Source organism: Taeniopygia guttata, chromosome 2, assembly GCF_048771995.1.
Source record: "Taeniopygia guttata chromosome 2, bTaeGut7.mat, whole genome shotgun sequence".
Lineage (NCBI taxonomy): Eukaryota > Metazoa > Chordata > Aves > Passeriformes > Estrildidae > Taeniopygia > Taeniopygia guttata.
In genome coordinates, this window is record NC_133026.1 from 34,869,250 (window position 1) to 34,883,231 (window position 13,982).

The 13,982-nt window shown below is 39.1% G+C and overlaps 1 protein-coding gene across 1 annotated transcript in view; it reads left to right on the plus strand.

Annotated features, from left to right (window-relative positions):
* The window catches only part of CHN2 (chimerin 2), a 159,112-nt gene that overhangs the window by 88,828 nt on the left and 56,302 nt on the right, over positions 1 to 13,982 (plus strand). The window contains exons 5-6 of the mRNA XM_030264906.2: positions 2,558 to 2,671; positions 4,992 to 5,277. Of these exons, the coding sequence (XP_030120766.1) occupies positions 2,558 to 2,671; positions 4,992 to 5,277 (400 nt within the window). The remainder of the gene's footprint in view (positions 1 to 2,557; positions 2,672 to 4,991; positions 5,278 to 13,982) is intronic.

Genomic DNA, 13,982 nt, shown 5'->3' on the forward strand with positions numbered 1-13,982 from the left:
TTTCTTTGAAGGAAAATACCAAACCTAATTTCTTTGAGCTCACCAGTCTTTTTGCAAATAAATAACTAGGAAGGGGCTGTGTTGTGCCACCTGTGTGGGCAGGTGAAGGTGAAAGGCACAGCCACTGCAGCAGCCACCCAGCCTTCGCATTTGGCCTTTACTGGAGTCATATGCTGAGACCCCAGCCCTTATCACTGGCTGAATTACTTAGATCCCATGTTCTATTTTTCATTCCATCCCAGACACACCATATATATTTAATGATCCTTTTCTACCACCAGAAACCTCAAGAACCAGTAGCTTTGCCCCTAAATACTGACGTTTCATTTTTTAAATGTTACCTTTGCCAATGAGGAATTCAGATCTAGCCACTAAAGTACAACTGAGCTGAAGACAGCAGCTAGATGAGTAACACATCACACTTCCTACAGCAGGACTTGTAAAACCATTGCTGCAGTCTCTTATCCAGGAACGTGCCTGGGTTTGTGGGGCAGCAGGGCTGACAAAAACTGTAAGATGTCATCTTGGTGAACCTGTCCAGGCAAGATCACTTTAGTTACTATCATTCAGAAAGGAGATTTCAGAAGTGCTGAGGTAGTCCTATAAAAGCAGCTGACTCAGTACTCAGAAGTACTTGGAAAGAGAAACAGGAATTTCTAGGGAAAGAAACTAAAAAAGCCATCATTACATTACTGTATAAATCTGTGATGTGGCTGCATTTTAAGTAATGCACATATTTCTGGTCCCCCTATACCCTTTACTTCTCCATCCTTGTCTGAAAGGTTATGGGAGAAGAGGAAGGTACTGCCAGGGGCAGCAATGGGGGAGCCAGGGGATGCATCTCCTGCCATGGCAGAACAGGTCACCTCAGTGGTGCTCAAGAAAGGGACATGCACAGTACCTTTTTCAAGTTCATTGCCAGAGGCAGCTGCAGAGGCCAAAAGCACTGAGATCTAAAAGGGTTTACAAGTGAGATTCTCAAATATGTGAAGGGTAAGGTCACAAGTGATCAGACAAGATTGTGTCTAAAGCAGTGATGGATAGACAGGGATGAGAAGTGAAAGAAATATGTCACTGCTTCCTGCACTCTTTCTGTGAGCATTTCTTGTTGGCTGCTGTCAGAAGCAGGCATTAGTTCAGCGGATCTTGTACCACGTACAAGCTCTTTTCATGCTCTTATAAAAATGTACTAAAAATATCCATAAGAAAGCCCAGATTACCCAGTGCTTACCACTCGTGGTTAAAGAATCTTCACAGGTACCCCAAGTATCACATCCAAGTGATTTCTTAAATTGATCATAGATATTTTGTCCTGATATCTAACCTAATATGTGCTGTATCTTGTGGGGAATAGCTCATGCTTATTATTTTTTACTAAAATTATGAATTGCCTTGAGTTTACTGGTTAAAATCATGTTTCAGTTATGTCATTTAGAGGATGTTTGTCCCCCACCTGTACAGAGAGAAAAGATTAATCAATGCACATTAACATAAAGTCACACTGGAAAGCTCATCTAAACCTAATATTTTCAACATTTATTAGTTGTGAAAAGACAACTTAAAGAGAATGAAACAATTGCATTTACATCCAATGTGTTTTTCTTCTCTTCCACTACTGAGCCAGAGGCAGTGTTAGGAATGTGCCACTTCATATGTATTGTCAGAAAAGAGAAAATGCTGAAGGCCAGTACATTTTAGTGCCTTTTTTTAGACAACAGCAAAAATAGAAACTTTCAAAACCTCTGAAGAGACCCTCCGAGACTTATCAGCTAGCAAAATGTGCGTAGGAGTTAAGACTCAAACTGCTGTCAAGACTGAATTTGTACTTATGGAGAGATCACTGCTAAATATTGGTTTTCATAAGGTTAATTGTGCATCCTAGGCCCTCTTTCTTTCTTAAAATAGCAATGACAAAAGAATCAGAGAAGTATTGCTTTTTTCCAGCACTGAATGAAGAGCTCCTTGACATGAAGAAAACAATGTTTTTCTCAAGACTTCTCTGTACCTTCTTCTACTTTAATATATGCAGAATAGAATTTTGAATAATTGTTTCCATTTTTGTCTCTGTTTTCCTTACAAATTTGAGGAAGCAATATAATATTAAAATGAAGCAAATTGATTATCAGAAGACCTATGATTTTAATTATACTTAAATATTTGTGTATATAAATACCTACCTTTAAATAACTACATATTAAAATGCAATAATTCCATTTTTTAAATGCCTTTTCGCTTAGTTTTCAATTCTGTTGTAAGGCCATTAGAAAGGAAACAAGGAGGAGGGGCATAGACTGGTAAAAGAGAAAAGTTACGAAAAGACCAGGCATTTGCAGAAAATAATCTTGGGGTCCAGCTGGGTTTGTCCTGACTGAAAGTGCATTTTCAATGTAATTTTTGTATCTATGCTGAACTTGTCCAGGCCATCCTGCTCCTTGGATCCCTGATGGCTTAGACCACAGTGCTTGAGAGTGCTGAAGTTTTCAAATGTCTTCTGGGGTGGAGAAGGGTATTTTTCTGGTTGGATTATTCTGTAAGTCACTGAAATATTTCCTGTTAGGTTTCACGGGATCATTTCTCGGGAGCAAGCCGATGAAATACTTGCTGGTGTAGAAGGAGCGTATATTCTTAGAGAAAGCCAGCGGCAACCCGGCTGCTACACCCTTGCTCTCAGGTAAATGCTGGTTTAGTAGAGGCTTATAGCTCCAATGTGAATGTGCTTCATGGAGGGGATTATGTTGGTCCCTTCTGAGTGAAGTCTGTTTCCACCATTACTTATACACAGTGTGATACCAGGGTGCTTTTGTGTCGGAATCTGCAGGTATTGATGATTCTGAGTCTCTGAATCTGCCCCGTTACCAAAGAGGAAGCCATAATTCATCTGTGCTGTTTTCAAGGTTGTTTATTCTTGCTTATCTCTAACATGTTCTGCTGCCCTGCCGCAGGTCTGTCCTGCAGGGCAGCGTGTGGGGCTCTGCCCCTCAGTGGGATGTTACAAACATTATATACCAGAAATTACGTGTGCTATATTTACAATAATGTGCCAATATCTATCATCTACGTTGAACAGTGTGTGCCCAATCTAAACCAATAGAAAAATGCCAACACTACAGTGAAACATGGAGGGCATGAAGAAGGAGGAAAAGGACACGACACACCCAATTTCCTCCATCTTGTCCCCTTTGAACCCCTAATCTAGAAACCTAAAATTTTACTTTTGCACCCGTGCCACACTTAATTATTACTCATATCAAACACTCCAAGCTTGTAATTCATCCTGTAAGATTGAAAACTCTTTTCCATGGACAGAGATCACAGACAGTGTCTCTCGGGGCTCTGTACAGGGGGGTTCCTGACCCCCTGCCAGGGTCCCAGGCCCTCCAGGGCAGTCAGAGGGAAGCCCTGGATTCCCACACTTTTGCACCCTCTTCTCAGCAGTTTGACCATCATGGTCCTGCAGCAACTCAGTCTCTCCTTCAGCACCTGGCTAGGAAGTCCTTTTTCAAAAGCAGTGCCCATTTTCATTTTTTTTTTTTTTACCTAAAGTTAAGTTTTGTAAAGATGGATCTTCTTCAAGACTCTGTAAAAGATGTGAGTGAATACAGAATAGGAACACATCCCAGTAGAGGACATAGCCAGGTTGTCCTCAGAGCTCAGTGTTGTGTACCAATATCGACAACTATCTGTGATAATAACCCCATATAAAGCTGGAAAATCATGGCATCCAGAAAGCTGAAAACTGGCAGTTTTCTTCCCCAGCGGGAGCTCAAGTTTTTTGTAGAAATACATTGTGAATCGTGGGATGCTGCTGCTCAAAGAATTAAGAGTCTGCTATTCAAGTGAACAAAAAATGCAGTGGGAACCCATGCTCCAAACTCACTGCCCCTCACAGCTGCCTTTCCTGGCTTAGCTGTGTCATTCAAAACCTGCCCATGCAGGTCTTAAAGACACTGTGTATTAGCAAGAGAAGCAAGAGAACAAGGTACTCAGTTGGGCTTTGATGAAAAACTCCTTGGCAATATTTTGCAATTTTTATAGCATTATTACTCCTGTGAGATATAAACAAACTAAAAGTCTGGATTTTTACCCTTCTGGTAGTAAGACACAAAGAAAAATCCTTTGAGGAGTTAGCCCAAGTATCTGTGATACAGTGCTGAAATCATGCTTAGAATTTGTATTGATGTGCAGATGGTAAAGCTGGAAAAGCTGGTGAGTCACGCCAACTAAAAAGTGGTGTAAATTAAAATGAATTTGTGTCAGCTGAAAAAGAACAAACACCGTTTTTTAGGGTTTTGGAGGAGATTTCAAAATGAAGAATAAAAAAAAAAAGGATAAGAATTATGGCAAAATGCCTATTGTTTTGATGAAACAACATGTTTTCTAAATCCATCTGGATAATTATTTGTAGAATCAAAAACTGAATTTAATCATAAATTAGGATTTTATATGAAAAATGTGGGTGAAAAATAAAAGGCTTAAACCATGTTATTTGAAGTCCCAACAAAATTTGCAGACATGCACTTTTGATGCAATGCATTTAACACAATAAAATATTTTTGAATGCTTTAATCAGTGATGGGATTCCAACCTCAGTGTCACAAACTGAATGTGCTACTACAGCATTTGGATTATTAAAATGCTTTAAAAATCCCAATAGATTATACCTGCTGTAAAGAGGGCTAGAGTTTTCCCACATAACTTTGGATATTTAATTGGGCCCTGAATTATGAGCTTGGTCTCCCTGGCTTCCTGACAGACCCTGATTCAGACCCTTAGGATTTTGATTACTTGGTAGATGTCCATCTCTTTGTTGACTGTAAATATGCCCATACGTGGTTAAGCACCCATTTTTGCACTTGAAAAATGCTTCATGATGAAAGAGCCTTCAGCACAGTCTGAGTTCTCTTTCTCTCTCTCTCTCTCTTTCTTCTCTCCCTCTGGTTTTTTGTTTTGTTTTGTTTTGTTTTGTTTTGTTTTTTTTGTGATGCTTGCAGATTTGGTAATCAGACCTTAAACTACAGGTTGTTCTATGATGGGAAGCATTTCGTTGGGGAGAAGAGATTTGAATCAATCCATGATCTGGTTACAGATGGCTTGATAACACTGTACATAGAAACAAAGGCTTCTGAGTATATTTCCAAAATGACAACAAATCCCATATATGAGCACATTGGATATGCCACTTTGCTTAGAGAAAAAGTGTCCCGGAGACTGAGCAGAACAAAAAATGAATCAAGAAAAGCAAGTGTAACAAGTGAAGAAAATACTCCAGTAGAAAAGGTAAGTAGTCAGTTTAAAATTTTCGTAATTAATACCAGTCTGTCTATCAAACCCGAGAAGAAAAAGTTTCGTCAGAAAACCTGTTTCTATTTTCATGTACTTTAGTAAGTGTTGCTATCCCACTGCAAAGTTTACATCTTGTTAATAGGACCTTGGCTCCCAACTAATATTTGACTGTAGCTTATGATGAAAACTTTTTAGTAAGTACCAAATGTAAATGTTTTCTCTATGTAAATATATGGGTATATATGATTTACCTTAGGAGCTGCATCTAAATTGGTCACAGGTTATATTTGTCCATGTATATACTCAAGCATTTTCCACAGTAGGGCTATGAATCCAGTTCCCACTGACCCTTCACCACAGCTCAAGTTTGTTATCTTTCTATACGTGGTTCAAAGCTCCTCTTCTCTGACAAGCCTCTGGTGGATGGGTCTCAAATTGGGATACTGTGTGTCATCTTTCCTTCTCATGGATCTGAAATTGGGATGTTGTCTGCCTCCATTTCTTCCTGCTCTTCTCATTTGAAGTGGGCTTTGCTTGATCTCCTTCTCTTATGCACTTGTATTCCAGAGCGTTGTATGGACTAGGACTTACATGATGATAAACTGAGAATTTTGTGCAGTTAGCAGCCATCTGAAGATGTAAAATTAGAAATTATTTTACATATGAGAAACAGCCTGTAAGCAGTGACATGTGGATATTTTCATCTCCCAGGTGGTATGGCAGCAAGAGCTGTCAAACAAAACTTTGTTTTTAAGTCTGGTCCTTGAGCTGAATTGACTTACTGACATTTGTTAAGCATACTTCTGCAGAGTGACTGTTGATTTTAGTGTTCAGTGTGCTGGCCAGCTAGTTGGGAACTAGAGCCAGTTTTTATTTGGAAAGGAGAAAGTGAATTTCCTGTCATATAGTCATGGCGAGTATGAAAGAGATCAGCTTTTTTATATGTATTCTCATGTCACTAGGGCATTTATAGCAGGATTATCTGTTAGGGTGACATATCTGCATTGGCTGATTATTTACTGGTTTGGGTTTCTCAGTAATATTAATTGCTTGAGTAACTGACCTGACATGTAAGCCTATTCATCCTCTATAACAAATAAATTCCATTGACAGTGACATTTTTTAGGGAAGGCATGCTGATGCAGGGAAGGCCTTTGGAGAAGAGCACAACAAGAAGTCCTCCATTCATGTTTTATTCAAAATAAATCCACTGGTGATGGTAGTTTTTGGTTCAATTGAATGGTGTTGTAATATGCAAGAGGAGTAGATGCTATTGCGACATCCAGTGCTCATTCAGTTGATTCCTGTGATTGGATACTGTGTGATTTTGAATGCTGTAACAGGCAGAAAAAAGGAAATTTTTACTTTATTTGAGGCACAATAAGAAGTAGACATAGTGCACTGTGACAGATTTCTGTGTAGGTGTTTCTGTGTAAGTAAGGGAACAGTCCAGAGAGTGTTCTGAAGCTGGATCATTACTGGGATGATTGTAAATATTACTGCATGCATGTAGTGTAATAAAACGATCATGGCAATTGAAAACCATGCCACATTCTCTAGGAAATCAGAAAAATTTGATATGTACAAGGAAAAATACAGTTTAAAAATTGCGTTTCATTTTACTTACAGTTTTTGCAGTTGAGGGGCAAGACTTCTGTTATTCTCAAAGTGCTCTCAAAGGCTTCAAAGGCTTCAGAATATTTGCTCTAGCACCAAATATTCCATAATAGATTATGTTTTCTGTCGTGCTTGCAGTTTGATGCCATCCTTCAGGTTGGGCAGCTTTAAATAGGCATTGCAAAAACCCTTTTAGACCAACAGAAGACAAACCATCACTGAAGGGACCCCTGGCCTCTCTCCTTCACTACTACTTTTTTACTGATATGTGGTTTTGTGCAGCTACACAATAGGTGACACTAGCAAACAAATCCAGATAAAAACTGACTCAGCCAGGAGAAAAAAATAAGTGAATTTTCTGCCACATCTGCTACCTGATCCACTTCATATGAGTAGAAATGCAGCACAAGACTCTTCCCTGATAACAGCTCAAAAGACTATTATGTTGGCTTAATGTGAGACAAGTGCTGCATTCTTAGTTCCAAGTACAGGTGCTTAAAAATGTTTGGAGTTGGTGTAATGCACTGGCAATAATGAAAACACACCTCTGGGCCTAATCAGTGATTATGTTAGGTCTTCTTTGGTATTGCTGATGAATGCAATTTAAATGTTTAGAGGATTATTTGTCTCTAAGGTGGTTCTAATGTGAAAAGCAGGTTCTTGGCCTACAAGGACTTGTGCTCATCTAGATTTCTGTATGTGCAGGCAGGAGCAGCCTGCAAGGCTGGGCTTTGTGGCTGTGCTGTCATGTAAAAATATCTGGCTTCAGCTAAGCAACTACACTGTTGGCAACCCCCTCTGCCTTCCTCCCACAGAGGAGAAAAGCAGAAGGAGGAATAGCAGCTGTTTCTAACATATTTTACTTGCCAGGAGGAGTAGGAGCAGTCACAGCTATAAGAGGAGTGGGGCTAAATAGGCAAGGGGATCTGCTCAGGCTGCTACCTGGTGTAGCAGCTGAAGCCTTGATATTGATGATTAGGACTCCCAGTGAGCTTCTCTACCAATAACAGTAGTTTTCCATCATCTCATGCAAATCTGTGTGAATAAAAAAGGATTACATCAACTAAAATATTAGCAACTAAAAAAAAAAAAAGCTCACAAAAGTCTGTATGATGAAGCATTTTTTGATTCAAATGCTCCTGGGGGAAGTCATGAGATGTTTGGTAGCAGAGACTAAGTGGTCATCTTCCATTTTATTACTCACAGCAGCCTCAGATAAAGTATGGACTGGGCTTTTGAATAAATTGGTGAATTATCAAGCATTTTTCAGTACTAACAAATAGGGACAAAACAGGACAAAGGGAATTTCTTGTTTGTTTTTATATAAACTTTAGAAGTCGTCTGAAATAGAAGAATATTTTAGGAAAATAGTAGTTCAGTCAGAGTTCTATCAGAGATTTTGCTTCAGGCTGATTTGTCTGGTACAGCATTTTAAACAAAGGCCATGATTTGCCCACAAATCACAACCTTCTCCTACTTCAGTAACTCCAGTAAATTTCAGAACCCTAGAAATAAGATAAGGAATATTCAGTATGGCATTTTTCTGCAAAGTAAATTGTTTGCTGATTGTGCGAAAAATCTTTCATGTTTTTTTCCTCTGGCCAACTGAATAGGCAAAATGTTAAAAAATAACATTATTGGGCTGTTTTGTTAGAAAATGCTGCCTAGAGTGTTTTGAATGATCCAGAAATGATGAGGGGAAGCCATACATGCAGAACAGAAACTTACATTATTTCTCAAGAGGAGGATGAAAATTCAGTGCTCTAAGGTTAAGCACCAGTACTCTTCTAAGAAATTAGGCTCTTTACAAGTGAGATTCTGTTTCATACTGAAACTAATTCCAGAGTGTGAAAGTGCAGCTGAAGGCATTGATCTCCTCAGTGGGTTTGTTAACACCGTCCAGGGAGTCTGTTCATTCTGTCACCTCCCCCGGTGACAGTGGGGGTTATTCGGTGTCACTGCAGTGCCACCGCTGCCCTTCCGTGGGGTGGCTCAGCAGAGGGGGGCCACCAACGCACAGGCTGGCAGGAGGAGCCAGCACTCGGATCAGATGCCTTGCTACTGCCTGGGGTACTTGTCTATTCTCATAATGATAATTTCTTTGAGGTTGTAATTAGTGGAGTCATGCCCATTCCAGAAGGGGATGTGATAATTGGGCTGGATTAAGCTGTTGTTGTTCGTGCTTTTTTTATCCAACATTTCTTATATCGGGCCTAAGAAAACATTTATGCTCTAAGATACTTAATGCTGGTGTTTCATCCAAAAGTTATTCCTGTCTGATTTCAAAGAGGTGCTTGATTTCTAGACACAAATTCCAAATTTTAGCCTGAATAGTTTAACAGATCTTTAATCTGAAAGGAACCGCAATGATTTTTAGGAATTAGCATATTATGAAGTCTGGGAGGCTGTAGATTTCCTTGGCAGAAAATACCACACAAGCAATAGACAGATAAGAAAACTATTCCTATTAAGGCAAAGGTGACAGAAAAGGAAATGTTGTGGGACAACAGCATGCTGCAGATTCTTTTTTAGCAGGGTAGCCAGTTGTTGTTTTAACAGGATCCAGGTTCAACAAGGATTTTGGATAGAGTTTTTTGTGCAAAGAAAAATTGATGATCACATGTTTAGAGTTGTGATTTAAGCTTGGGAAAGTTGTGATCACCTGCTTTATGTTTGCTCTGCTTATGGAATGCTGTACTTGGGGCAAATGAAAACATACTAGAGAATTTAGGGCAGATAAGTACCTGGTACTGGTGCAGCCTGTAATTAATTACCAGTAGTTCAAGTTAATGGTGATTGTAGGAGAAGGGTAACCTGCTGTAAGTAATTAATCTTCACATACAGGAGTGAAAAAATTGCAGTAATCTGTCAGTAAAATACGTAGTTCTGAAACATTTATTGCTATTACATTTTCCTGCAAATGCTGCCCTTACTGAGTCAGCAGTCTTTGTGCTACAGACAGAAGAAAATAATACCTCTTTCTAATCCTACCTCAGCAAGTGTAATTTGGAAAATATTTTTGAAGAATTGAAATGTTGGAAGTAAATACAAACTGTAGTTTCATGAATGCTCTGATCAGGTAAAAGCTGTCCCAGCTGCTGATGTAAAAGCCATCCTGGTTCCCTGCTCTTGCACTTTGAATCCCATTCCTGTGACCTGCCCTGAGCACTACTGCAACCACCCCATACCTGGGTGAGACCTGGATGCTGTGACACAGTGCCCTGTGTCAGACAAAGGCTGTGCCCCACGACTTATTTCTTTGCTATGCTGAAAAGAGCAGACTGGAGTTAAAGAAAACCCTTGGCAGCATTCGAGCTTAAAGTGTTTGCAGAAAGAATGATCTTAATCTATCTGAAAGAGGACAAACTGTTGTAAGTCAGTAAAGATTAAGGAAGGCTTTTTCCAGTGCCAGGTCTCTGCTTACTTGGGTCCTGGCAAAGCTCCCATCAGCTTCTTTCCTGTTCGGATCTGGCTCAGTCAGTTCAAACATACCGGTTGTACATGAAATATGAGTTTGCTTGGAGCCTGGGCTGGAGTGCTTGTTTTGCTCTCTGTCTGCAAGTACATGCCAGAAGCAGCATGAGGCATTTAGCAGTGATGGTCTGTACAGGGCAGTGCAGAGTTTGAGCTAAACCAAGAGCGAGCTGTTTGAACTTAACAGCGGGACAGTGCAGAAAACTCTGTGTTGCTGTTTGACATGGCAACCTCTCTATATCTGTTTTGGTGGAACTCATCACTAGACATTGAAGTGCAAATGACAGAGCCTGCAATTAATATTGCAGCTAGAACTAAAGAGCTGAAATTATTAGCATATTATGAAGTCTGGGAGGCTGTAGATTGCCTTGGCAGAAAATACCATGCAAGTAATAGACAGATAAGAAAACTACTCCTATTAAGGCAAAGGTGACAGAAAAAGAAGAGAATAACTTTGCTAGAAGTTGATATTACTGTCCTCATTAGTCATGCTGCTCACACACAGTTTCCCATAGAAGCAAATGAAATACTTCCAGGAATGACTATTTTCCAACATCCCTTAACTGGAGATGTAATCTGGTTATGGAACTAAATTTTTAAGTGCACTGTTGTTTTTCTTACATCAAAATTGTACAAGAGGCAGTCAATGTTAAGACAACTTATGATTTGGTCAATTTTTATAGGTATTTGACACTTAACAATTGTTATTCATACCACATCCCTTTCTCAAGGCTTTTTAGCCTCATCTTACAGCTCCATTTTTGTCCCTTCATTGAATTTTCTACAGGTACTGCTATTAGCCAACAATAAAAAATCTTTTCACTCTTTCATTTATTAATTATTCTTCCCATTCTGCAGCTCCTCTAAACCTCTAATGATCCTATTACAGGTTGCTAGATAGTGTTTAATTCTCTGCTGGGATGTCTATCCAGATGTTGAGCATTTCCTTCCACAGGAGGGCTGCAGGGTACTGTGCTGCCCCAGCAGCAGATCCTGGGGTTAAGGTAGTGAGCAGAAACATCTGTTCCTGCAGTCTCTGGGCTGATAATTTGATATGGTGTATTTTACATTGCCTTCAACTCCCTTCTTTTTGCATCATGCTTGGTCAGAAAAAATTGAAATTCTCAATTCTACCTGGATGTTAACAACCCACCATTGTCTTTTATTAGGGGTTACAGTCACACTCCTGTATGCATAGCCACCGATTTCACAAGGGACTTCTCCCTGGCAGTACTGATTTTTCCCAGAAGATGCTCAGACACCACACTGATAAAAAGCAACATAAATCCTGTACACAGAGGTGGCCTTTATCTGCAGGGTTAAGTAATACATGCAGTGATAAAAGGTGTGTGGCATTTTTGCTGCTAGAAGCAACAAACTAATACATCAAAATGACTTTGGGAGTAATGAATTCCTTCCATCAGTCACTCAGGCTTGTCCTGCAAGAGTAGTATTCTACACACAGGTTACCACACGTACATACTTAATTGTAGCGTGCCTTGACATGAGTACTTAACTACAAAGCTGGCTCTCTTTAAGTAACTGTTAGCAATTCAGGAGTGATTCCATCCAGAATACTCTTCGGTATTATAGCATGGCAAGGAAGAGTTTATATCAATACAGTAGGTCTACCAGCACATATATTTTAATATTTTTTTATTTCAAATGACAAACAGCATCATACCAAAAATATATTCAGCTGATAATTTTCTTTTGCCCTTCAGCGTTGACATTCTTTTGTATTTTCCAGCTGTGTCTCTGCAGCTTTTTGTTTATTTAGTGCATCATAAATATAAAATAGACACTATCTAAGAAATAAAAATAAGAAAGCTACCAAAGTAAAATTATGGAAAGCGTCTGTTTCAATTCCTTCCCTCTGGCTGTCTATGTTTAGGAAAATGGAGAGTGCTCAGTAGTTGACTGTGGCACTCCTAACTATTTAGCCTGCTTAAAGAAGGATTTTTAAAAGGAATAATTGTTATCAATTATAACAATAGTGGAAATTGAGAGAATTGAGAGAAAGAGAGGTTCCATAGCAAAGTATTTGCTCACATTGCTTCCCTGAACTGTCAGCATCTCTCCAGGTTCCTGGTTTATGTTATTGCTGTCACCTTAGAATTCATGACTTTTGCCTTAAGCAGAATAAGTGATATGATTATGCCTGAAGAGAGCTTGTAAGTTGGAGACAATACTGATTTACACAAATGACATGATGCAATGGGTATAATCTGATCCATATGCTACTGAATTAAGGGGAAGACCTCCAAGGATTTCACTGAGTCTTGGAGCAGTTCAGGGCATTGCTAAGCATATGGAGCAAAGGTAAATATCTAGTTTCTTACCACCACAGTGTTTTCCAGTCCAGTGTTTTTGAAAGACAGCCTAATGGAAGAAATGTGAACATCACAACTAAGTTGAAATTTTCTCAGATAAAAATTTCAGTTTACTACTAAAAACTATTCAATACACCAGAAGTGCTTATAGTGCTCCTAAGGCAAATGCCCTTTGTCTCTTCGAGTACAGGACTTTGTATCTGCAGGTAGGCTCTACCAAATTCATAAATTAATCCTTTTCTCTTGGGTATGTTCCTCTTATGATCTTATTAATAATTGTACTGAAGCTAAATGTTTGTTGCATAAAAACCATGCTTAGTTTGATGCACTAAAAATAAAAGCTTATATGAGGGTATATTATCTTGGCTTTTATACTCTTTACACAGTTTGATGGCATTCAATTCATATAAACAAACTTCCGCAGGGATTGGGATGGAGCCTTCAGCATAAACAATTCATTTGTCTAGCCACTGGAAAATGAAAAGGCATTTTTTAAGTAAAAATCTGTATTTGATTATCTGGTAGGAATAGGCACTAAAATTTTACAAGCACCTCTAAACTGCCATGTTTTAATATTGGAAGACAAGTATTGACTTCTTAAATATAAGAGATTAATTTCTGGTAGTGGAAGACTTGGAATCAGTGTCAAAAAGAGAGTATTTAAGCTATGAATAGTATTTTTCCTTTATATTTTGATTAGAAAATAAGTATTTTAAGTGATGTGCGTGTCTAGGTCATACGTTGGCTTGGCTAATTATATAACCTGTCCTCTGTGTTCATGCTGAATATGACAAGAAATGATAGGACTGAAATATAGTGATAAGCATTGCAGGTTAGCTATTAAGGGAGGAAAAAAAAAGATTAATGAAATGCTGGGCTAGAGTGCCTGAGGGGGTGACAAAATCTCCCTCATCAGAAGGCATAGAAATATATTAGAAAACATCTGGCAGAAATGGCACAGATAGCATGGATACCTGAGGCAGGCAGGAGAAAAACATCTCACAGTACTTTCTAGTCCTATTTCTCTGCGTTTTTCTGTGTCTGAAAATATATTATCTAGGCTCTGGTTCATCTTGACCAGATGAAGACAATGTACTAAAGTAACTAAGGCCCAGTTATTTGATTCCTCCCCTGGGGCGAGGGAACATTCAACCATCAGTTCAGAATTGCCACTGCATTAGTGAGGCACTAACTGCAGCCACAATCCTGGCATCCAAGGTTTTTTCATCTGATCTCTCACCACTGAGAGACAGGTCAGCAGCCTGCATCCACATC